At 49.3% G+C, this 23,748-nt stretch overlaps 1 protein-coding gene across 1 annotated transcript in view; it reads left to right on the forward strand.

Annotated features, from left to right (window-relative positions):
- LOC149466253 (uncharacterized) overlaps nt 1-23,748 on the forward strand; it is a 113,757-nt gene that overhangs the window by 3,000 nt on the left and 87,009 nt on the right. Inside the window, exon 8 of the mRNA XM_089672721.1 lies at nt 273-1,315. Coding sequence (XP_089528847.1) covers nt 273-1,315 — 1,043 coding nt within the window. The remainder of the gene's footprint in view (nt 1-272; nt 1,316-23,748) is intronic.

The raw sequence follows: 23,748 nt of genomic DNA on the forward strand, positions 1-23,748 counted from the left end.
AGATATGATCTACTATAGCTTCTGAGGCCAATACATTCCTCCTTCATCAGGGCTTGGATGTAACCAAAGATATGATCTATTGTAGCTTATCGTTACAAGATGTATGTTTGAGTATTAGCAGTAGCAGCAATAAAAAGTTGGCAAATGTTTTAACCCATGGGGCTGGGGTTGGACTTTAAACATTTATATTCTTTTGCCAAGAGCTTTGTACTACCTGAACTCCAAACGAAAGTGAAAAAGAGCTGAAATCTCCCATCTCTTATTTTCTCCAGGTGGTCACTCTCAAACATACAGTACAGTACATGCTGGGATAGAAGATGATGGAATCACCTCCGATTCTTCAGAGGAAAAACCCATCACCCCAAATCGCCATCCAGCACTTGCCAATGCTGACCTGCCATCTGATACCTCTTCGTGTAGGGGTTGGCCTTTTGACCACTCATACTCGGTCATTCATCACATACCCTGCGAAGGGGAGACGTTTCCGTGTTCAGAGTGTAAAAAATGTTTTACTATTAAGTCAAGCCTTTTCCGGCATCGGCAGATAAAACACACGGAGAAGAAACTTTATTCATGTTCTGAATGCGGAAAATGCTACACGTACAAGTCACGTCTTCTCCTGCACGAAAGGGTACACACGGGCGAGCGGCCATATGCTTGCTCTGAATGCGGACGGACATTTGCTAAGAAGTTCACCCTTGATGCACACCACAGGATCCACACAGGCGAGAGGCCGTTCTCATGCTGCGAATGTGGGAAGAGCTTTATACAGAAATCCTCCCTGGTGGAACATCAGAGGACTCACACGGGATTGAAGCCGTACTCCTGCTCGGACTGTGGGAAGTCTTTTAGGCAGAGGTCGGAGCTTCACAAGCACCGCAGGGCTCACACGTGGGTAAAGCCATATTCATGTCAGGATTGTGGGAGGAACTTTTCGCTAGAGACAGCTTTCATGTTCCATCAGAAGGAACACAAGAACAGGAAGCTACATTCGTGTTCGGAGTGCGGGAAATGCTATGCCTACAAAGTAGACCTCGCCAGGCATGAGCAATCTCACACAGGCGAGCGCCCGTTTGCTTGTGATGAGTGTGGAAATTGCTTTGCTAAGAAATCCACCCTCAATGAGCACTTGAGGATTCACACAGGAGTGAAGCCATACACGTGCATCGAGTGTGGCAAGTCCTTTATCCAGAAGTCCTCCCTCGTAGTCCATCAAAGGTCTCACACAGGAGAGAAGCCGTACTCCTGCACAAAATGTGGCAAGTGTTTTCGGCACCGGTCAGATATGCTCAATCATGAGAGAACGCATACGGGGTGAAGGCACCTGCTTGCGTGTAGGAGGTGATTCTTCTCGGAGGACAACTCTTGTTCTCAACCCAAGAAGACACAGTGGCAGGAGGCCACAGGACAGAGGATGGAAAAGTTTTATCAGTAATGCCAACCTCGCTGAGCAAACTCATGCCGTTGGTTGCTTGGATCAGCATGTGTAGGAGAGGCTTACAATTGGCTTAAGAGTCCATGCAAGTGATCATTTATGGTCATTGTTCTAAATGTGGGCAACAAATCCCAAAGAAGTCCTATATAAAAGCCTAACAGTAGGAAAAGATTTATTTTCTTTTTTTTTTCGTTACATCACAGTATTTCCAGCCAAAGCCTTTTTTTGGTTGGGATATGAAAGGATTTTTGCTGCCTGTGGCCTTTGGTGAGGGGATTTTTCTTTACTTCCTGTCTTGGTGACATCATTGTCATCAAAACAGAAAGTAATAGTAAATCCAAAAAAGACAGTCATACAAACATGTTTTTTAAGTGAAAAGAGTAGGTTAAAGTCTGATTTCTATTACTAATCTAAATAAATACGGTATCTCAAAAATAAGCAATATACCTAAACCCTTAAAGCATGTAAGTCTAACTTTCACCCTTGAAAGTATAATAATAAATAATACCTCAATATGCTCAACCCTATTGACAAATCAAATTTATGATACTAAATAAATAATATCTCCAAAATAATACATAAATGAATAATAAATGATGGATAAATCAATAAAGTATCCAAAAAATCCCACAGTGATGCACTTGTGTCCAAAATAAAAGTCATACACTAAATAAATTCCAATGATGTAAATCCAAGTCCTCAATGAGGGAACCTTTCAAATGACTCCAAACGTCAAAGTGAACCTCAAAAAAAAAGAAAAAACTAAATAGTGTATTATCCTTAAATAAAATGTGTACAATAATAATCAAAATATTCATATGTGTCACTTCCCATCATACGTGACCCAGTGAACTCAACGTGGTAAACATGATCAAAATATCCAAGTGCTAGTAACAGTGAGGACTAAATACCCTCACCAGATGGCAAAGAAACCACGCTTTAATACCACCAAGGGTATACACTAGAGATGAGCGAATCGAAGTATCCGAAGTGGAATTCGAGTCGAATATCGGAAAAATTTCGATTCGTGCCGAATCCGAAAAACAGCCTAATTCGGACGCGCGAATCGAAATTTTTCCGAAAATGGCGGCTGACATGTGCGGCGACGGAGCGGGGATGTCGGGGAAGGCGCGCAGACAAGGCGCGCTGCCCCATAATGCATTCCTCAACGACATGTGATCGCATCAGCCAATCAGCAGCCAGCCAGCCAGCACTGTGTAATGGTCGAGGTATATATAGCGGCCATTTTGGAAATCTTCATTTGCCTGCAGTCATTGAACAGAGGCAGACCGCTCTGTACTAGGGACAGGGACAGAGTTAGGGCCACAGAAACGAGAATTGGGGACAGAGAGAAGTTACTTAGGGACAGAGAACCATTACTCAGGGACACAGACTTGTTAATGAGGGCCACAGAATCGTTATTTAGGGACAAAGAAACGCTAGTTAGGGCCACAGAATTCATACTCAGGGACAGACAGAATTGTTACTCAGTGCCAGAGAATTGTTACTTAGGGCCACAGAAACGTTATTAGGGCCACAGAATTTTTACTCAGGGACAGACAGAATTGTTACTGAGTGCCAGAGAATTGTTACTCAGGGACAGACAGAATTGTTACTGAGTGCCAGAGAATTCTTACTCAGGGCCACAGAATTCATTCTCAGGGACAGACAGAATTGTTACTCAGGGACAGACAGAATTGTTACTGAGTGCCAGAGAATTGTTACTCAGGGACAGACAGAATTGTTACTGAGTGCCAGAGAATTGTTACTCAGGGACAGACAGAATTGTTACTGAGTGCCAGAGAATTGTTACTCAGGGACAGACAGAATTGTTACTGAGTGCCAGAGAATTGTTACTCTCACAGACACAAAATTGTTACTTGCACAGACACAGAATTGTTACTTGCACAGACACACAATTGTTACTCAGGGCCACTGAATTCATACTCAGGGACAGACAGAATTGTTACTGAGTGCCAGAGAATTCTTACTCAGGGCCACAGAATTCATACTCAGGGACAGACAGAATTGTTACTCAGGGACAGACAGAATTGTTACTGAGTGCCAGAGAATTGTTACTCAGGGACAGACAGAATTGTTACTGAGTGCCAGAGAATTCTTACTCAGGGACAGACAGAATTGTTACTGAGTGCCAGAGAATTGTTACTCTCACAGACACAAAATTGTTACTTGCACAGACACAGAATTGTTACTCGCACAGAGACAGAATTGTTACTCAGGGCCACAGAATTCATACTCAGGGACAGACAGAATTGTTACTGAGTGCCAGAGAATTGTTACTCAGGGACAGACAGAATTGTTACTGAGTGCCAGAGAATTGTTACTCTCACAGACACAAAATTGTTACTTGCACAGACACAGAATTGTTACTTGCACAGACACACAATTGTTACTCAGGGCCACAGAATTCATACTCAGGGACAGACAGAATTGTTACTGAGTGCCAGAGAATTCTTACTCAGGGCCACAGAATTCATACTCAGGGACAGACAGAATTGTTACTCAGGGACAGACAGAATTGTTACTGAGTGCCAGAGAATTGTTACTCAGGGACAGACAGAATTGTTACTGAGTGCCAGAGAATTGTTACTCTCACAGACACAAAATTGTTACTTGCACAGACACAGAATTGTTACTTGCACAGACACACAATTGTTACTCAGGGCCACAGAATTCATACTCAGGGACAGACAGAATTGTTACTGAGTGCCAGAGAATTGTTACTCAGGGACAGACAGAATTGTTACTGAGTGCCAGAGAATTCTTACTCAGGGCCACAGAATTCATTCTCAGGGACAGACAGAATTGTTACTCAGGGACAGACAGAATTGTTACTGAGTGCCAGAGAATTGTTACTCAGGGACAGACAGAATTGTTACTGAGTGCCAGAGAATTGTTACTCAGGGACAGACAGAATTGTTACTGAGTGCCAGAGAATTGTTACTCAGGGACAGACAGAATTGTTACTGAGTGCCAGAGAATTGTTACTCTCACAGACACAAAATTGTTACTTGCACAGACACAGAATTGTTACTTGCACAGACACACAATTGTTACTCAGGGCCACAGAATTCATACTCAGGGACAGACAGAATTGTTACTGAGTGCCAGAGAATTCTTACTCAGGGCCACAGAATTCATACTCAGGGACAGACAGAATTGTTACTCAGGGACAGACAGAATTGTTACTGAGTGCCAGAGAATTGTTACTCAGGGACAGACAGAATTGTTACTGAGTGCCAGAGAATTCTTACTCAGGGACAGACAGAATTGTTACTGAGTGCCAGAGAATTGTTACTCTCACAGACACAAAATTGTTACTTGCACAGACACAGAATTGTTACTCGCACAGAGACAGAATTGTTACTCAGGGCCACAGAATTCATACTCAGGGACAGACAGAATTGTTACTGAGTGCCAGAGAATTGTTACTCAGGGACAGACAGAATTGTTACTGAGTGCCAGAGAATTGTTACTCTCACAGACACAAAATTGTTACTTGCACAGACACAGAATTGTTACTTGCACAGACACACAATTGTTACTCAGGGCCACAGAATTCATACTCAGGGACAGACAGAATTGTTACTGAGTGCCAGAGAATTCTTACTCAGGGCCACAGAATTCATACTCAGGGACAGACAGAATTGTTACTCAGGGACAGACAGAATTGTTACTGAGTGCCAGAGAATTGTTACTCAGGGACAGACAGAATTGTTACTGAGTGCCAGAGAATTGTTACTCTCACAGACACAAAATTGTTACTTGCACAGACACAGAATTGTTACTTGCACAGACACACAATTGTTACTCAGGGCCACAGAATTCATACTCAGGGACAGACAGAATTGTTACTGAGTGCCAGAGAATTGTTACTCAGGGACAGACAGAATTGTTACTGAGTGCCAGAGAATTGTTACTCTCACAGACACAAAATTGTTACTTGCACAGACACAGAATTGTTACTCGCACAGAGACAGAATTGTTACTCAGGGCCACAGAATTCATACTCAGGGACAGACAGAATTGTTACTGAGTGCCAGAGAATTGTTACTCAGGGAAGACAGAATTGTTACTGAGTGCCAGAGAATTGTTACTCAGGGACAGACAGAATTGTTACTGAGTGCCAGAGAATTGTTACTCTCACAGACACAAAATTGTTACTTGCACAGACACAGAATTGTTACTCGCACAGAGACAGAATTGTTACTCAGGGCCACAGAATTCATACTCAGGGACAGACAGAATTGTTACTGAGTGCCAGAGAATTGTTACTCAGGGACAGACAGAATTGTTACTGAGTGCCAGAGAATTGTTACTCTCACAGACACAAAATTGTTACTTGCACAGACACAGAATTGTTACTTGCACAGACACACAATTGTTACTGAGTGCCAGAGAATTGTTACTCAGGGACAGACAGAATTGTTACTGAGTGCCAGAGAATTGTTACTCAGGGACAGACAGAATTGTTACTGAGTGCCAGAGAATTGTTACTCAGGGACAGACAGAATTGTTACTGAGTGCCAGAGAATTGTTACTCGCACAGACACAAAATTGTTACTTGCACAGACACAAAATTGTTACTTGCACAGACACAGAATTGTTACTCGCGCAGACACAGAATTGTTACTCAGGGCCACAGAATTCATACTCAGGGACAGACAGAATTGTTACTGAGTGCCAGAGAATTGTTACTCAGGGACAGACAGAATTGTTACTGAGTGCCAGAGAATTGTTACTCAGGGACAGACAGAATTGTTACTGAGTGCCAGAGAATTGTTACTCAGGGACAGACAGAATTGTTACTGAGTGCCAGAGAATTGTTACTCGCACAGACACAAAATTGTTACTTGCACAGACACAGAATTGTTACTCGCACAGACACAGAATTGTTACTCGCACAGACACAGAATTGTTACTCAGGGCCACAGAATTCATACTCAGGGACAGACAGAATTGTTACTGAGTGCCAGAGAATTGTTACTCAGGGACACCTAATCGTTGAATTAAATAGTATGTCAGACAACATGCAGAGGAGTGGCAGAGGAGGCAATGTTTTAGGAGCGAGCAGACGTGGCAGCAGAGGAAGGGGTCGAGGCAGCAGTATTCGCAGCCAGAGGCCAGTGCTCCCGGTGTCATCCAGCGGTCGTGTCTCCACCGACAACCCTGCCGTCATTGATTGGTTGGCTCGGTCGTCTTCCTCTTCCCAGGTCACCTCTGACACCTACAGCCAACGGTCGGTGGGTACGTCAGACACAACCGTTAGTTGGCATGGCCCGGGACCAAGCCCACTGAAATCACGTGTCCTCTACCTGCCCCTGTCCTTTGCTGTTCCCTCACCAAGCGAAGTATCGCATGCTGTGGGCTCAGCCCCACTGTACAGTGAGGAAGAGCTAACAGAGGGCGGTCAGGAACGGGGGGAGACATCGGCCTTTTCAGCAGCCAAGCGAACAAGTACTGGCGAGGAGAGTGGCTCGGTAGCCGGTCTAGAGACAGGTCTGTCTCCTGACCCAGACGCAGCCGAGGGGGCTAGTAGTGAGGCGGAGACCCTACTTGATGATGAGGAGGTTGATCGCACTTGGCAGCCTCGTCGTCATCAGGCAATTTCTTCCGCATCATCAGGAGAAGAGGGTGGCAGCTTGGCAGCGAGCAAAACAGTCGGTGGGTTGCCCAGGAGACAGCAGCAGGGTCGCATCAGTGTCAGTGGAGCCAAACGTCCACGGAGTAGAGCACCAGCTCCACTGCAGCCTACCACCACGGCCAGTAGTGGTGCCGGTGCGCACGGAGGAAGTAGCAGTCAGCCAGTGAAGAGTAGCGGGGGCAAAGTTTCCTACTCGGTGGTGTGGCAATTTTTCCTCAAGCCGCCCGAGGAAGTAAATGTAGCCGTATGTCGACTATGTGGCCAGAAATGCAAGCGTGGCCAGGGGGCCCATGTTGGGACTACAGCGTTGCGTCAGCATATGCAGCGTCACCATTCGGTGGCCTGGGAAAACCGTGATAAACATACGGCGGTTCTGCCTGCCCCAGCCCCCGCTCCATCACCCGCTCCGTTACTTGCTCCGTCACCCGACGTCGTCAATCGCCCTCTATCAGCCAGTCAAGGCTCCAACACCTCTGCTGAGGGGAGTTGTCGCTCATTGGCATCTTCCGCTCGTTCAGATGCTCCTTCTCCTGCTACTCCTCTTCTCGGATTCCGTCAACAGTCTTTCTTGGAATCCGTATCCAAGAGACAACAGTTTGCGAGCACGCACCCGACGGTGCAAAAGCTGAACGTCCTCCTGTCCAAGTTGCTGGTGCTGCAGTCCCTCCCTTTCCAACTGGTGGACTCAGCACCTTTCCGAGAAATGATGGCTTGTGCCGCGCCGCGGTGGAGAGTGCCAAGCCGTCATTTCTTTGCCCAAAAGGCAGTGCCAGCCCTGCATTCACATGTAGAAGAGATGGTGGGCCAGTCTTTGAGCATGTCGGTCTCTGCCAAAGTGCACGGCAGCGCCGACGTGTGGAGCTGTAACTACGGTCAGGGACAGTACATGTCATTTACGGCCCACTGGGTGAACGTGGTGCCGGCACAGCCGCACCAGCAACTTGGACAGGTCACGACGCTTTTGCCTCCACGTTTGCACGTCCTTGGTCCAGCAAGCATGTCCGCCTCTACCACCTCTTTTTCCGCCGTGTCCTCAGCCGCCACCCCCGTGCCAAGTCCCATTACCCGACCGGCATATCACATGTGCAGGGCGCAACGGTGTCACGCTGTGCTGCACCTGGTATGCCTTGGCGAACGTAGTCACACAGGGGAGGAACTGCTGAGTGTAATGAACAGAGAAATCGACAGATGGCTGTCTCCGCGCAAACTAAAAATCGGAACCATGTTGACTGACAACGGAAAGAACATGGTGTCTGCTCTGCGTCAAGGAAGGTTGTGCCATGCGCCATGCATGGCTCACGTGTTCAATCTGGTTGTCAAGCGGTTCTTAAAATCCACCATCCCACTGCAAGACATCCTTAAAATGTCACGTAAACTGTGCATGCATTTCAGCCATTCCTACACCGCAAAGAACACCCTCATTGAGCTGCAGCGGCAGAACGGAATTCCACAGCATCGCCTGATCTGCGACGTTGCAACAAGGTGGAATTCAACCCTACACATGTTAGACCGCCTTTACGAGCAGCGAAAGGCCATCACCGATTTCCTGATGTTACAAGCGGATAAAGGTACTCCCCTGTGTAACTTAGATGTCAGCCATTGGCAGCTCATGCGTGACACCTGCCGCTTGCTCAGGCCCTTTGAGGAGGCCACGCTATTCGTGAGTCGGCAGGACTATGGGATGAACGACGTCATTCCTCTGTTGCACGTCCTGGAACAAATGCTGTTAACAATGGCTGGTCAGGGTGCGGTAGACGTGGCGCACAGATCTCAACGCCACATGACCCCTGTGGGGGCAGGACAGGAAGAAGAGGAGGAGGTAGAGGAGGACATTGGTGCTCAGGAATTATTGAGTGAAATGGGTGGTTTTTCCACTCAGCGGACAGGAGTGGAGGAGCAGGAGCATCTGGTAGAGGAGGAGGAGGAGGAGACCGAGGACCCAGACGCACCGTGGCAGTATGCTGTGGAGATGGAGGCAGGGAGTCCCTCGCATTCCTTGGCACAAATGGCCCATAGCATGCTCGGTTGCTTGCGTAGCGACAGCCGAATAATAACCATCAGACAGAGGGATGACTTTTGGCTGTCCACCTTGTTGGACCCTCGCTACCGGTCCAAAATGGTGGCCTTTTTCACACCTGCTGAGAGGGAGGCCAAAATTACGTACTATAAAAACCACCTATGTAGTCAGTTGGTCTCTGCCTTTGTGCGCCATCGTCCATCCTCAGACACTGTGGGCCCTGTGCGCTCGCGTTCCGCTGGCATGGCAGCAGGGGAGGGGTGGGGTGGTAGGAGCAGTGGCAGCTCCACCAGCAGCGGCTGCCTCAGTCTGCAGTCGATGATGAGTAGCTTTCTTCACCAGCGCAGTGAGGAAACTACTAACCAGCCGCAGCAGCAGCAGCAGCATCAGGTGGACCTGGAGCAGGAGCTCAAACAACAGGCTTGGGCCTACTTGGACAGCACCCTGCCAACCGAGGTAGACAATCCCCTTGACTACTGGGCAACGAAACTTGACCTTTGGCCCCAACTAGCTGAATTTGCCCTTGAAAGGCTGTCATGCCCGGCCAGTAGCGTGGCATCGGAGCGCGTGTTTAGTGCGGCAGGAGGTATTGTAACTCCGCGGAGGACACGACTGTCCACCCAAAGTGTGGAGAGACTCACGTTTGTGAAAATGAATCAGGCGTGGATTAGTCTGGATTTCAAACCACCAGTTCCTGACACAACTGACTAAATCCGCCATGAATCATGCCTCAAACATGTGCCACTTTCAGGTCTCCTCACACTGCTGGTGTGTTGAATTTTTTGACATAGGGTGCTGGCAGATTACGGGCCTCCTATAGCTGCTGCCAGGCCCCTAATCTGCCATAGGCCCCTATATACCACCTCCTCCTGCTGCTGCCAGGTCCAGAGTCTCTCATGGGTCCCTGTACGGCCTCCCATTGCTGCTGTCTCCATCGCCACACTCTGCTGCCATGTGCCACTTTCAGGTCTCTTCACACTGCTGGTGTGTTAAATTTTTTGACATAGGGTGCAGGCAGATTACGGGCCTCACATAGCTGCTGCCAGGCCCCTAATCTGCCATGGGCCCCTATATACCACCTCCTCCTGCTGCTGCCAGGTCCAGAGTCTCTCATGGGTCCCTGTACGGCCTCCCATTGCTGCTGTCTCCATCGCCACACTCTGCTGCCATGTGCCACTTTCAGGTCTCTTCACACTGCTGGTGTGTTAAATTTTTTGACATAGGGTGCTGCAAGATAACGGGCCTCACATAGCTGCTGCCAGGCCCCTAATCAGCCATGGGCCCCTATACCGCCTCCTCCTGCTGCTGCCAGGTCCAGAGTCTCTCATGCCATGTGCCACTTTCAGGTCTCTTCACACTGCTGGTGTGTTAAATTTTTTGACATAGGGTGCAGGCAGATTACGGGCCTCACATAGCTGCTGCCAGGCCCCTAATCTGCCATAGGCCCCTATATACCGCCTCCTCATGCTGCTGCCAGGTCCAGAGTCTCTCATGGGTCCCTGTACGGCCTCCCATTGCTGCTTTCTCCATCGCCACACTCTGCTGCCATGTGCCACTTTCAGGTCTCTTCACACTGCTGGTGTGTTAAATTTTTTGACATAGGGTGCAGGCAGATTACGGGCCTCCTATAGCTGCTGCCAGGCCCCTAATCTGCCATGGGCCCCTATATACCGCCTCCTCATGCTGCTGCCAAGTCCAGAGTCTGTCATGGTCCCTGTACGGCCTCCCATTGCTGCTGTCTCCATCGCCACACTCTGCTGCCATGTGCCACTTTCAGGTCTCTTCACACTGCTGGTGTGTTAAATTTTTTGACATAGGGTGCAGGCAGATTACGGGCCTCACATAGCTGCTGCCAGGCCCCTAATCTGCCATGGGCCCCTATATACCGCCTCCTCATGCTGCTGCCAAGTCCAGAGTCTGTCATGGTCCCTGTACGGCCTCCCATTGCTGCTGTCTCCATCGCCACACTCTGCTGCCATGTGCCACTTTCAGGTCTCTTCACACTGCTGGTGTGTTTAATTTTTTGACATAGGGTGCAGGCAGATTACGGGCCTCACATAGCTGCTGCCAGGCCCCTAATCTGCCATGGGCCCCTATATACCGCCTCCTCATGCTGCTGCCAAGTCCAGAGTCTGTCATGGTCCCTGTACGGCCTCCCATTGCTGCTGTCTCCATCGCCACACTCTGCTGCCATGTGCCACTTTCAGGTCTCTTCACACTGCTGGTGTGTTAAATTTTTTGACATAGGGTGCAGGCAGATTACGGGCCTCACATAGCTGCTGCCAGGCCCCTAATCTGCCATGGGCCCCTATATACCGCCTCCTCATGCTGCTGCCAAGTCCAGAGTCTGTCATGGTCCCTGTACGGCCTCCCATTGCTGCTGTCTCCATCGCCACACTCTGCTGCCATGTGCCACTTTCAGGTCTCTTCACACTGCTGGTGTGTTAAATTTTTTGACATAGGGTGCAGGCAGATTACGGGCCTCACATAGCTGCTGCCAGGCCCCTAATCTGCCATGGGCCCCTATATACCGCCTCCTCATGCTGCTGCCAAGTCCAGAGTCTGTCATGGTCCCTGTACGGCCTCCCATTGCTGCTGTCTCCATCGCCACACTCTGCTGCCATGTGCCACTTTCAGGTCTCTTCACACTGCTGGTGTGTTAAATTTTTTGACATAGGGTGCAGGCAGATTACGGGCCTCACATAGCTGCTGCCAGGCCCCTAATCTGCCATAGGCCCCTATATACCGCCTCCTCATGCTGCTGCCAAGTCCAGAGTCTGTCATGGTCCCTGTACGGCCTCCCATTGCTGCTGTCTCCATCGCCACACTCTGCTGCCATGTGCCACTTTCAGGTCTCTTCACACTGCTGGTGTGTTAAATTTTTTGACATAGGGTGCAGGCAGATTACGGGCCTCACATAGCTGCTGCCAGGCCCCTAATCTGCCATGGGCCCCTATATACCACCTCCTCCTGCTGCTGCCAGGTCCAGAGTCTCTCATGGGTCCCTGTACGGCCTCCCATTGCTGCTGTCTCCATCGCCACACTCTGCTGCCATGTGCCACTTTCAGGTCTCTTCACACTGCTGGTGTGTTAAATTTTTTGACATAGGGTGCTGCAAGATAACGGGCCTCACATAGCTGCTGCCAGGCCCCTAATCAGCCATGGGCCCCTATACCGCCTCCTCCTGCTGCTGCCAGGTCCAGAGTCTCTCATGCCATGTGCCACTTTCAGGTCTCTTCACACTGCTGGTGTGTTTAATTTTTTGACATAGGGTGCAGGCAGATTACGGGCCTCACATAGCTGCTGCCAGGCCCCTAATCTGCCATGGGCCCCTATATACCGCCTCCTCATGCTGCTGCCAAGTCCAGAGTCTGTCATGGTCCCTGTACGGCCTCCCATTGCTGCTGTCTCCATCGCCACACTCTGCTGCCATGTGCCACTTTCAGGTCTCTTCACACTGCTGGTGTGTTAAATTTTTTGACATAGGGTGCAGGCAGATTACGGGCCTCACATAGCTGCTGCCAGGCCCCTAATCTGCCATGGGCCCCTATATACCGCCTCCTCATGCTGCTGCCAAGTCCAGAGTCTGTCATGGTCCCTGTACGGCCTCCCATTGCTGCTGTCTCCATCGCCACACTCTGCCATGTGCCACTTTCAGGTCTCTTCACACTGCTGGTGTGTTTAATTTTTTGACATAGGGTGCAGGCAGATTACGGGCCTCACATAGCTGCTGCCAGGCCCCTAATCTGCCATAGGCCCCTATATACCGCCTCCTCATGCTGCTGCCAGGTCCAGAGTCTCTCATGGGTCCCTGTACGGCCTCCCATTGCTGCTTTCTCCATCGCCACACTCTGCCATGTGCCACTTTCAGGTCTCCTCACACACTGCTGGTGTGTTGAATTTTTTGACATAGGGTGCTGGCAGATTACGGGCCTCCCATAGCTGCTGCCAGGCCCCTAATCTGCCATGGGCCCCTATATACCGCCTCCTCATGCTGCTGCCAAGTCCAGAGTCTGTCATGGGTCCCTGTACGGCCTCCCATTGCTGCTGTCTCCATCGCCACACTCTGCCATGTGCCACTTTCAGGTCTCCTCACACACTGCTGGTGTGTAGAATTTTTTGACATAGGGTGCTGGCAGATTACGGGCCTCCCATAGCTGCTGCCAGGCCCCTAATCTGCCATGGGCCCCTATATACCGCCTCCTCATGCTGCTGCCAAGTCCAGAGTCTGTCATGGGTCCCTGTACGGCCTCCCATTGCTGCTGTCTCCATCGCCACACTCTGCCATGTGCCACTTTCAGGTCTCCTCACACTGCTGGTGTGTTGAATTTTTTGACATAGGGTGCTGGCAGATTACGGGCCTCCTATAGCTGCTGCCAGGCCCCTAATCTGCCATGGGCCCCTATATACCGCCTCCTCATGCTGCTGCCAAGTTCAGAGTCTGTCATGGGTCCCTGTACGGCCTCCCATTGCTGCTGTCTCCATCGCCACACTCTGCCATGTGCCACTTTCAGGTCTCCTCACACTGCTGGTGTGTTGAATTTTTTGACATAGGGTGCTGGCAGATTACGGGCCTCCTATAGCTGCTGCCAGGCCCCTAATCTGCCATAAGCCCCTATATACCGCCTCCTCATGCTGCTGCCAAGTCCAGAGTCTGTCATGGGTCCCTGTACGGCCTCCCATTGCTGCTGTCTCCATCGCCACACTCTGCCATGTGCCACTTTCAGGTCTCCTCACACACTGCTGGTGTGTTGAATTTTTTGACATAGGGTGCTGGCAGATTACGGGCCTCCTATAGCTGCTGCCAGGCCCCTAATCTGCCGTAGGCCCCTATATACCGCCTCCTCATGCTGCTGCCAGGTCCAGAGTCTCTCATGGGTCCCTGTACGGCCTCCCATTGCTGCTGTCTCCATCGCCACACTCTGCCATGTGCCACTTTCAGGTCTCCTCACACTGCTGGTGTGTTCCATTTTTTGTCATAGGGTGCTGGCAGATTATGGGCCTCCCATAACTGCTGCCAGGCCCCTAATCTGCCATGGGCCCCTATACCGACTCCTCATGCTGTGACGTTGCAACAAGGTGGAATTCAACCCTACATATGTTAGACCGCCTTTACGAACAGCAAAAGGCCATCACAGATTTCCTGATGTTAAAAGCAGATAAAGGTACTCCCTGTGTAACTTAGATGTCAGCCATTGGCAGCTCATGCGTGACACCTGCGCTTGCTCAGGCCCTTTGAGGAGGCCACGCTATTCGTGAGTCGGCAGGACTATGGGATGAACGACGTCATTCCTCTGTTGCACGTCCTGGAACAAATGCTGTTAACAATGGCTGGTCAGGGTGCGGTAGACGTGGCGCACAGATCTCAACGCCACATGGCCCCTGTGGGGGCAGGACTGGAAGAAGAGGAGGAGGTAGAGGAGGACATTGGTGCTCAGGAATTATTGAGTGAAATGGGTGGTTTTTCCACTCAGCGGACAGGAGTGGAGGAGCAGGAGCATCTGGTAGAGGAGGAGGAAGAGGAGACAGAGGACCTAGACGCACCGTGGCAGTATGCTGTGGAGATGGAGGCAGGGAGTCCCTCGCATTCCTTGGCACAAATGGCCCATAGCATGCTCGGTTGCTTGCGTAGCGACAGCCGAATAATAACCATCAGACAGAGGGATGACTTTTGGCTGTCCACCTTGTTGGACCCTCGCTACCGTTCAAAAATGGTGGCCTTTTTCACACCTGCTGAGAGGGAGGCCAAAATAACGTACTATAAAAAACACCTATGTAGTCAGCTGGTCTCTGCCTGTCTGCGCCAACGTCCATCCTCAGACACTGTGGGCCCTGTGCGCTCGTGTTCCGCTGCCATGGCAGCAGGGGAGGGGTGGGGTGGTAGGAGCAGTGGCAGCTCCACCAGCAGCGGCTGCCTCAGTCTGCAGTCGATGATGAGTAGCTTTCTTCACCAGCGCAGTGAGGAAACTACTAACCAGCCGCAGCAGCAGCAGCAGCATCAGGTGGACCTGGAGCAGGACCTCAAACAACAGGCTTAGGCCTACTTGGACAGCACCCTGCCAACCGAGGTAGACAATCCCCTTGACTACTGGGCAACGAAACTTGACCTTTGGCCCCAACTAGCTGAATTTGCCCTTGAAAGGCTGTCATGCCCGGCCAGTAGCGTGGCATCGGAGCGCGTGTTTAGTGCGGCAGGAGGTATTGCAACTCCGCGGAGGACACGACTGTCCACCCAAAGTGTGGAGAGACTCACGTTTGTGAAAATGAATCAGGCGTGGATTAGTCTGGATTTCAAACCACCAGTTCCTGACACAACTGACTAAATCCGCCATGAATCATGCCCCAAACATGTGCCACTTTCAGGTCTCCTCACACTGCTGGTGTGTTCCATTTTTTGTCATAGGGTGCTGGCAGATTACGGGCCTCCCATAGCTGCTGCCAGGCCCCTAATCTGCCATGGGCCCCTATACCGCCTCCTCATGCTGCTGCCAAGTCCAGAGTCTCTCATGGGTCCCTGTACGGCCTCCCATTGCTGCTGCCTCCATCGCCACACTCTGCCATGTGCCACTTTCAGGTCTCCTCACACTGCTGGTGTGTTCCATTTTTTGTCATAGGGTGCTGGCAGATTACGGGCCTCCCATAGCTGCTGCCAGGCCCCTAATCTGCCATGGGCCCCTATACCGCCTCCTCATGCTGCTGCCAGGTCCAGAGTCTCTCATGGGTCCCTGTACGGCCTCCCATTGCTGCTGTCTCCATCGCCACACTCTGCCATGTGCCACTTTCAGGTCTCCTCACACTGCTGGTGGGTTCCATTTTTTGTCATAGGGTGCTGGCAGATTACGGGCCTCCCATAGCTGCTGCCAGGCCCGTAATCTGCCATGGGCCCCCGTACCGACTCCTCATGCTGCTGCCAGGCCCGTAATCTGTCATGGGCCACTGTTGTCGCTTGTTGGCATATTCCGCTCGTTCAGATGCTCCTTCTCCTGCTACTCCTCTTCACGGATTCCGTCAGCAGTCTTTCTTGGAATCCGTTTCCAAGAGACAACAGTTTGCGAGCACGCACCCGACGGTGCAGAAGCTGAACGTCCTCCTGTCCAAGTTGCTGCTGCCAGGCTCGTAATCTGTCATGCGCCCCTGTACCGCCTCCTCATGCTGCTGCCAGGTCCAGAGTGTGTCATGGGCCCCCGTACCGACTCCTCATGCTGCTGCCAGGCCCGTAATCTGTCATGGGCCCCTGTACCGCCTCCCCATGCTGCTGCCAGGTCCAGAGTGTGTCATGGGTCCCTGTACGGCCTCCCATTGCTGCTGCCAGGCCCGTAATCTGCCATGGGCCCCTGTACCGACTCCTCATGCTGCTGCCAGGCCCGTAATCTGTCATGGGCCCCTGTACCGCCTCCTCATGCTGCTGCCAGGTCCAGAGTGTGTCATGGGTCCCTGTACGGCCTCCCATTGCTGCTGTCTCTATCGCCACACTCTGCCATGTGCCACTTTCAGGTCTCCTCACACTGCTGGTGGTTTCCATTTTTGTCATAGGGTGCTGTATGGCCTCCCATTGCTGCTGCCTCCACCGCCACACTGTGGCTCCACACTCTGGTTTTGGCCCCGTGACTGCCCAAATGAGTGAAGTGTGCGGTGATTCTAAGATCGACGGCACTCATCTGCATGTCATACTGACTGACAGTATTATTTCTCTTCCCCAGCAGACTCCAAGGGCATTTAAATTAAAGGTACAGTGTTCTGCACTAATATTAAGTCTCTCTGAAGCCTAGAAACACCCTTTTTTAAGTTAAATTCACAGCGAATTTATTCGACTCGAATCGAATATTGTCCACGAATTCGCCGAATCAGTCGAATCGAATTTTTCATTTCTTCGCTCATCTCTAGTATACACCATCCAAGGAAAGCTTTCCCAGCCTGGGTAATTATTCTTTAAGATGTCCTCATAGCCTCATGGATAAAAGCTCCTAGATGTCATCAGGACCTTGAGCAGGAGTACTCAGTAGTACTCAAAGTACCCATGCTTCATCGATACCCATAATATATAGAAAGGACATATAGTGTAATTCCTTATATTGTAAACAAATAACACTTTAATATTGCTCTTACATTTAAAAACAGGTAAAAAAACACCAAAGCTCCCATAGCCCAAACCTCTGCAGAGTCCCAGCAGCTTCCAGAGACATTTGGATGGAATTTCCACTTTCCAAAATGGCCGATCCGCCACTTCCACTTCCTCCGTTTGTGTCTGACGTCACTTCCCTTGACGCGTTTCGTCACAGGGACTTAATCATTTTTTTTTTTAGGAAAGATGTGTGATGTGCGTTGCCTTTCCATGTGCATCTTTCTGTAAAGCCTTTTTACAGGCTGGGGTGGTTGCCATTTTTTTTCTTTGTACAGGTGGTTGAACTGGGTGCAGGGATGTGCTGGATGCCTTCGTTGCCATTGTGCTAACGCCATGTGCATCCCTGTGCCCTTTAACCGCTTGCCCAGTGCCCTATAGCAGTAATGCTGCTACAGGGCGGCAGTACTGCGCAAAATTATTTATATTTATATATGATTTGCATTTCCGGATAGGGAGCGCGCGTGCCGCTATTGGCGGCTAGGCATGTTAATCACTGGGTCCCGGCTGAAGATTCGCCGCTGGCACCCAGCAATTGCCTTGCAAAGCTCACGGGAGACACCTGTGTGTAAACAACACAGGTCTCTCTCCTGTCAAGGACATGCTGCTTTGTATCTCTCTGCACAGCATGTCTCCCTAGTAATACACACACAGCACACAGTTAACCCTTTGATCATCCCTTATGTTAATCCCTTCCTGCCCAGTGCCTTTAGTACAGTGTCATTGCTTTCTATTAGCACTGATCACTGTATTGGTGTCACTGGGGATGTCAGCGGCAGTTAGTGAGTCGTCGTCGTCTCCCCCCCCCCCCCCCCAGTGTCAGAATGCCCGCTGCAGTCCCGCTATTAAGTCGCTGATCGCCGCCATTACTAGTATAAAAAAAATTTAAATCCCAGTATATATACCGCCATTTGTAAATGCTATAACTTTCACGTAAACCAATTAATTTGCACATATTGGGATTTTTTTTAGGAAAGACATGGAGTAGAATACATTTTGACCTAAATTTATGACAAAATTTTATTTTTTTACTGGACAAAAAGTCAAAAATATTGTTTTTTCAAAATTGTTGGTCTTTCTTTGTTTATAGTGCAAAAAATAAAAACTGCACAGGCGATCAAATACCACCGAAAGAAAGCTCAATTTGTGGGGGAAAAGGACATAAATTTTATTTATCTACAATGTTGCATGACCGTGCAATTGTCAGTTAAAGTAACGCAGCACCGTATCGGAAAAAAATGGCTTAGTCAGGAAAGGGGGTAAATCCTTTGGAGGACACAGTGGTTGTGAAGGCTGAAGGTTTTTTTCCCTCCATGTATACTTTGCATGAAGGTATTATTATTATACAGGATTTATATAGCACCGACAGTTTGCTCAGCGCTTTACAATAGAACGGGAGACAATACAGTTCAATACAAGAAGGTTAGGAGGGCCCTGATCCTGGGAGCTTACAATCTAAGAGAAAAAACCATCTGTTTGTAGCAGCCCTCTTTTAACATGTACCTGAGCGCCCTCCGGATCCATTGATGTTCTTGAGAGCCTCAGTTCTCCAGGGACTCTCTCTCCTGGTTGGCTGAGGCAGCAGTGGGAGTCATTGGCTCCCACTGCTGTCAATCACAGCCAGTGAGCCAAGCATGAGACAGAGTGGGCGATTCCGAGCCTCAAATCTGTGTGTGAACGGACACACAGAGCCGCGGCTCGGGAGCCCCCATAGCAAGCTGCTTGCTGTGGGGGCTCCCGACAGGAGGGAGGGGTTATTTGGGGACCCGAGAAGAGGAGGATCCAGGCTGCTCTGTGCAAAACCACTAAACACAGCAGGTAAGTATAGACAGGTTTGTTTAGTATCAATTTAAGGAAGGGTGGGCTCCCTCCAGGCACACCTGCCCTTAACCTATCTATTCTATAGGTCACGGGTGTCAAACTGGCGGCGCTCCAGCTGTTGCCAAATTAAAAGTCCCATGAGGCATTGCAAGATTGACAGTTACAAGCATGACTCCCAAAGGCAGAGGCATGATGGGACTTGTAGTTTTGCAACAGCTGGAGGGCCGCCAGTTTGACACCCCTGCTATAGGTGCTCCCACTATGGAGGATCAGAAAATGATAAGAGTTAGGACTGCATATACAGAGGTCCCTTGACATGCGCACTGCTACTTACGCATGCATTTGCAAATGTGTGCAAACAAAACCCTCTGTTTTTAAAGTAAATGGTTAACAATTCGGTTGTTTTGCAGGCTGGCTAGTAACTGTGCTGGGAAATCTTTTGGGAAATCTTTTGTTCATTTGCGATATGCCGTATTGCAGACCTACGGATGATATCGCTGGGTCCCTGTGCTTCTTTATGCAATGCAGGCAGATCATGGTTATGGGGGGGCCAGTAGGGTCCTTGTATGTAGCTTCCTGAAAACATCACATCAATGGGAGGGCTCTGGGAGGAGTTATGCAAATATCAAGACGCCTTGATTGGTGGATGTTGGTCTTGAGGAGTGGGTGTTCCTAGGCAGGCTGCATTTGCATGCAAACTACCCTAAGTCCCAGGTCACCCTGGACATGAATTGGCATGCGATTTGCAAATTGAATGCCAAGTTGCACCCTATTGTCTGCAATTGCAGCGGTTATATCGGTGCGGTTTCCGACTTGGTCAGAGCTGCACCGATTTCTAAAGTAGTACATTTTGGTGCGATTGGCATAGACATCTGTGTCATATGTCTTGCAAATCGCACCTGTAATCGGCATGTCATCCGACTTTGAAATCGTGCAATTTCCCTGTAAGTCTTACGATTTCCAAGTCGGGTTTGGTGTGGCCGAGGTGTAAGTCAACGGTCAAACCACTATGATGTGTGTGCCATTTCAGCACGATCTCAGGTGCCATTTCTGAAGACTTTATTGGTACTTGTGAAGATTTTCAACGATTTCTGGCAATTTGCAGTGCAATTTCCATTCTATTCTATGTATGGGAAATTGCAACAAAACTGCAGAAAAAAGTAAGGCAAAGAACGACTTTAGCAATGGCGCTGCAGCAAATCACACGTGTTAGGACACTGATATTCACATTCATTAGATGTAATTTCAGTTCACAAAGCGCACCAGTATGACCAGGCACTAAGTTACAAGCACATGTGGTGCTGAACCTCCATGATTAAAACAACCGAAATCCAATGAATGAGAGGGATGGGCCAGGGATGGTAGGGCTAGGGAAGACGGGGCTAGACACCCTCCAGCCAAGAAATGAGACAGGCCCAGCCTTGCCTTCAAAGGGTCTCTAAAGCCAAAACAGTGGGGAGGAGTTACAACCTCATGGGATCACCCATGGAGCTTGAGGGACTCTTACTCCATCACCCCTGCTGTTAGGGAAAGTCAACCACCTGAAGGCTTGAGGGGCTCTTACTCCATCATCCCTGCTGTTAGGGAAGGTCAACCACCTGAAGGCTTGAGGGGCTCTTACTCCATCACCCCTGCTGTTAGGGAAAGTCAACCACCTGAAGGCTTGACTTTGTAATGGGGTGACTTTATAGATCTGGAGGGGGGGGCTCCATAAAATGTTGGCATTGCCTTGAAGGAGACTTTGACTAAAACCCTTAAAGGAGATCACAACCCTCACGTGTCCCCATCTTCCTCTGAAGAAGTGGTCTTTGCTCCAATAAACGTGTCGGTAAAGGAACATCTAGATCAGGGGTCTCCAAACTTTCTAAACAAAGGGTCAGCATCAAGATTGACAGTTACAAGCATGACTTCCAAAGGTAGAGGCATGATGGGACTTGTGATTCTGCAACATCAGTTTGACATCCCTGCTTTTAGAGCATAGGTGCTCAACCTGTGGCCCTCCATCTGTTGCAAAACTAGAAGTCCCATCATGCCTATGTAGTTGCGCAACAGCTGGAGGGCCGCCAGTTTGACATCTCTGACTTAGAGGAACTGCGCCCCTTTGTTGGTATCCGTGAGAGGACACATGCTCAATTGTTGGCGTCGGTGGCAAAAATTTAGGCCCATCATTGTTGTCATTTGGAGGAACTGCGTCCGTTCATTGGTGCCATTGAGAGGATATATACTCAATTGTTGGTGTCAGGAATAGTGCCCCATCATTGGAATCATTTAGAGAAACTGCGCACTTTCACTGGTGTCATTGAGAGGACATATGCTCAATTGTTGGTGTCCGTGCCAAGAATAGTTCCCCATCACTGGAATCATTTAGAGGAACTGCACACTTTCATTGGTGTCAGTGAGAGGACATATGCTCAATTGTTGGTGTCAGTGGCGAGAATATTGCCCCATCATTGGTGTCAAGCAAGCGAAGGGCCACATCCGGCCCCCAGGCCACAGTTTGGAGACCACTGGCCTAGATCGCAGTATAAAACCATAAGAGTTGAGTGGAAGTCTATATAGCTCATGTGCTTCTCAAGTATGAATATGTAATAATACAGGAACAGAAACTCCTTTGATACAAAAAGGAAACAAGCACAAATTTTATCTGTGAAAACGTTTTTAAAGTTTAATTTGAAATGTTCGATATACAATGTAGCATTTTTCTTTTATCCAAAAACAATATGCCATCACTTTTTGTCTTTTGAAATACAATAAAAATTCCAATTCAATAAAAAGGTTTTAAAAGAGTTATTTGGGTATCATATGTGCCGATAGGGGTATGTCATCATTATTTAATCAGCTGTCTGTATAATCTGAGCTCCCTGCTGGTCAGTACTAAAGCACAACAGGTGTAGAAAGAGCCTTTTAGAGCACGGGTGTCAAACCGGCAGCCCTCCAGCTGTTGCTAAACTACAAGTCCCATGATGCATTGCAAGGCTGACAATTGCAAAAATGGCTCCCAAAGGTAGAGGCATGATGGGACTTGTGATTCCACAACAGTTGGAGGGCCACTAGTTTGACATCCCTGCTTTTAGAGCATAGCTGCTCAACCTGTGGTCCTCCAGCTGTTGCAAAACTAGAAGTCCCATCATGCCTCTGCCTTTGGGAGTCATGTTTGTAACTGTCAGCCTTGCAATGCATCATGGGACTTGTAGTTTTGCAACAACTGGAGGGCCACAGGTTGACCACCTATGCTTTAGAAGAGCAGGGCTCTCCAAACTATGGCCCTCCAGGTGTTGAGGAACTTCAAGTCCCATGAGGCCTTGCAAGACTCTGGCAGTCACAGGCAAGACTCCCATGGGACTTGTAGTACTTCGACAGCTGGAGGGCCACAGTTTGGAGACCCCTGCTTTAGAGGACGATTCTTGCACAGAACTGGCTTCTGGCAACTAATAAATATGAAATATTCCAAGACAAATTGTAACCAGGTAAAGAGAAATAAAGAATATTTTTTTCAAAACGCCTTTACTTTTCCAAACGTGAACAGAGAAAGAAAAAACAATATCAATATAAAAATAGAACACATTGCCTGCGATTTGACAGCAAGTGGTTATGAAATAGCACATCCTTCCAATAGGTAAAACATAACTTCAACCAGAATGCTCTTTGATGGACATAGAAAATACGACCTCTTCCCTTCTTCATTATGATTCGATGGATAATCCAACCGCCATACAATCATCAAAAATAACCAACGTGGGAGGAGCGATGAAGGCTCCATGGTGAAGACAATCATTAGTAAGGGACATCCTAGCCAACTGATCCATTCCCCAGCAGCCTTGGACATTGGAGAAGAGCCTACAGGCCCAGCAACCATTCCAGATCCATCCATACAAGAAAACCCTCGCCAAAGGGCAACCATGCTACGTGCTCGTCAAAGACTTCTCTCTGAGGTGACGCCTCTGATGCAGGACTAGCTGACCTCTACAGCGGTAACACCGACCGCACTCCAAACACAGGAACAAGGTCTCTGGTCTATGCGTCTTTTTGTGAGCAAGAAGGTCGGCGGTGCTTGGGAACACCTGACCGCATTTGGAACAGCTAACGGTGCACTTCTCTGGGTGGGTGACCTCGTGGGCCACCAAATGGGCTGTCCGCAGGAAGCACTTTCCGCACACCAAGCACTGGATCGTCTTTCTTTTGGAGTGCGTCCTGGAATATCTCGTGAGGTTGGCGATGTCACCAATTGTGGAATTAGGGGGATTCTGGTAGACGACTTCTATCTCGCTCAGCAAACTTGCCGAGCTGGGTTGAATTGCAGAGGGATGGTCAGTTGTAGAATGACTGTTGAGGACTGTGGCATTTTGCCCTTCATGTGAGTGGGGAGCCTCCTTAATAAGGACTGTAATAATTCCATCGTCCTCTGTGAGTTCCTCCGTAACAAAATCAGATGTGTAATGCGTCCGAGAAGTTGATGTGGATTTTTGCATGTGTGGAAGACGTTCCTTTGGTGATATAGGATCCTCTGGAGTTGACATGTTTTCCATACACAAGTCTGGCTCCTTTTTTATAGAATCGGTTATGTAGTCTAAGGTGGTGGGCGGGTGGCCTTTGTCATGCTGTTGGGGTTCCTCCTCAATACGAGGAGAGGTATACAGTGTAAAATCTGTACAGTGTCCATCGACAACCAGAGAGTCCTCCCTGTCTTTATC

This window comes from Staurois parvus, unplaced genomic scaffold (genome assembly GCF_062004578.1).
Source record: "Staurois parvus isolate SC_StPar_1 unplaced genomic scaffold, SC_StPar_1.0 ptg000132l, whole genome shotgun sequence".
Lineage (NCBI taxonomy): Eukaryota > Metazoa > Chordata > Amphibia > Anura > Ranidae > Staurois > Staurois parvus.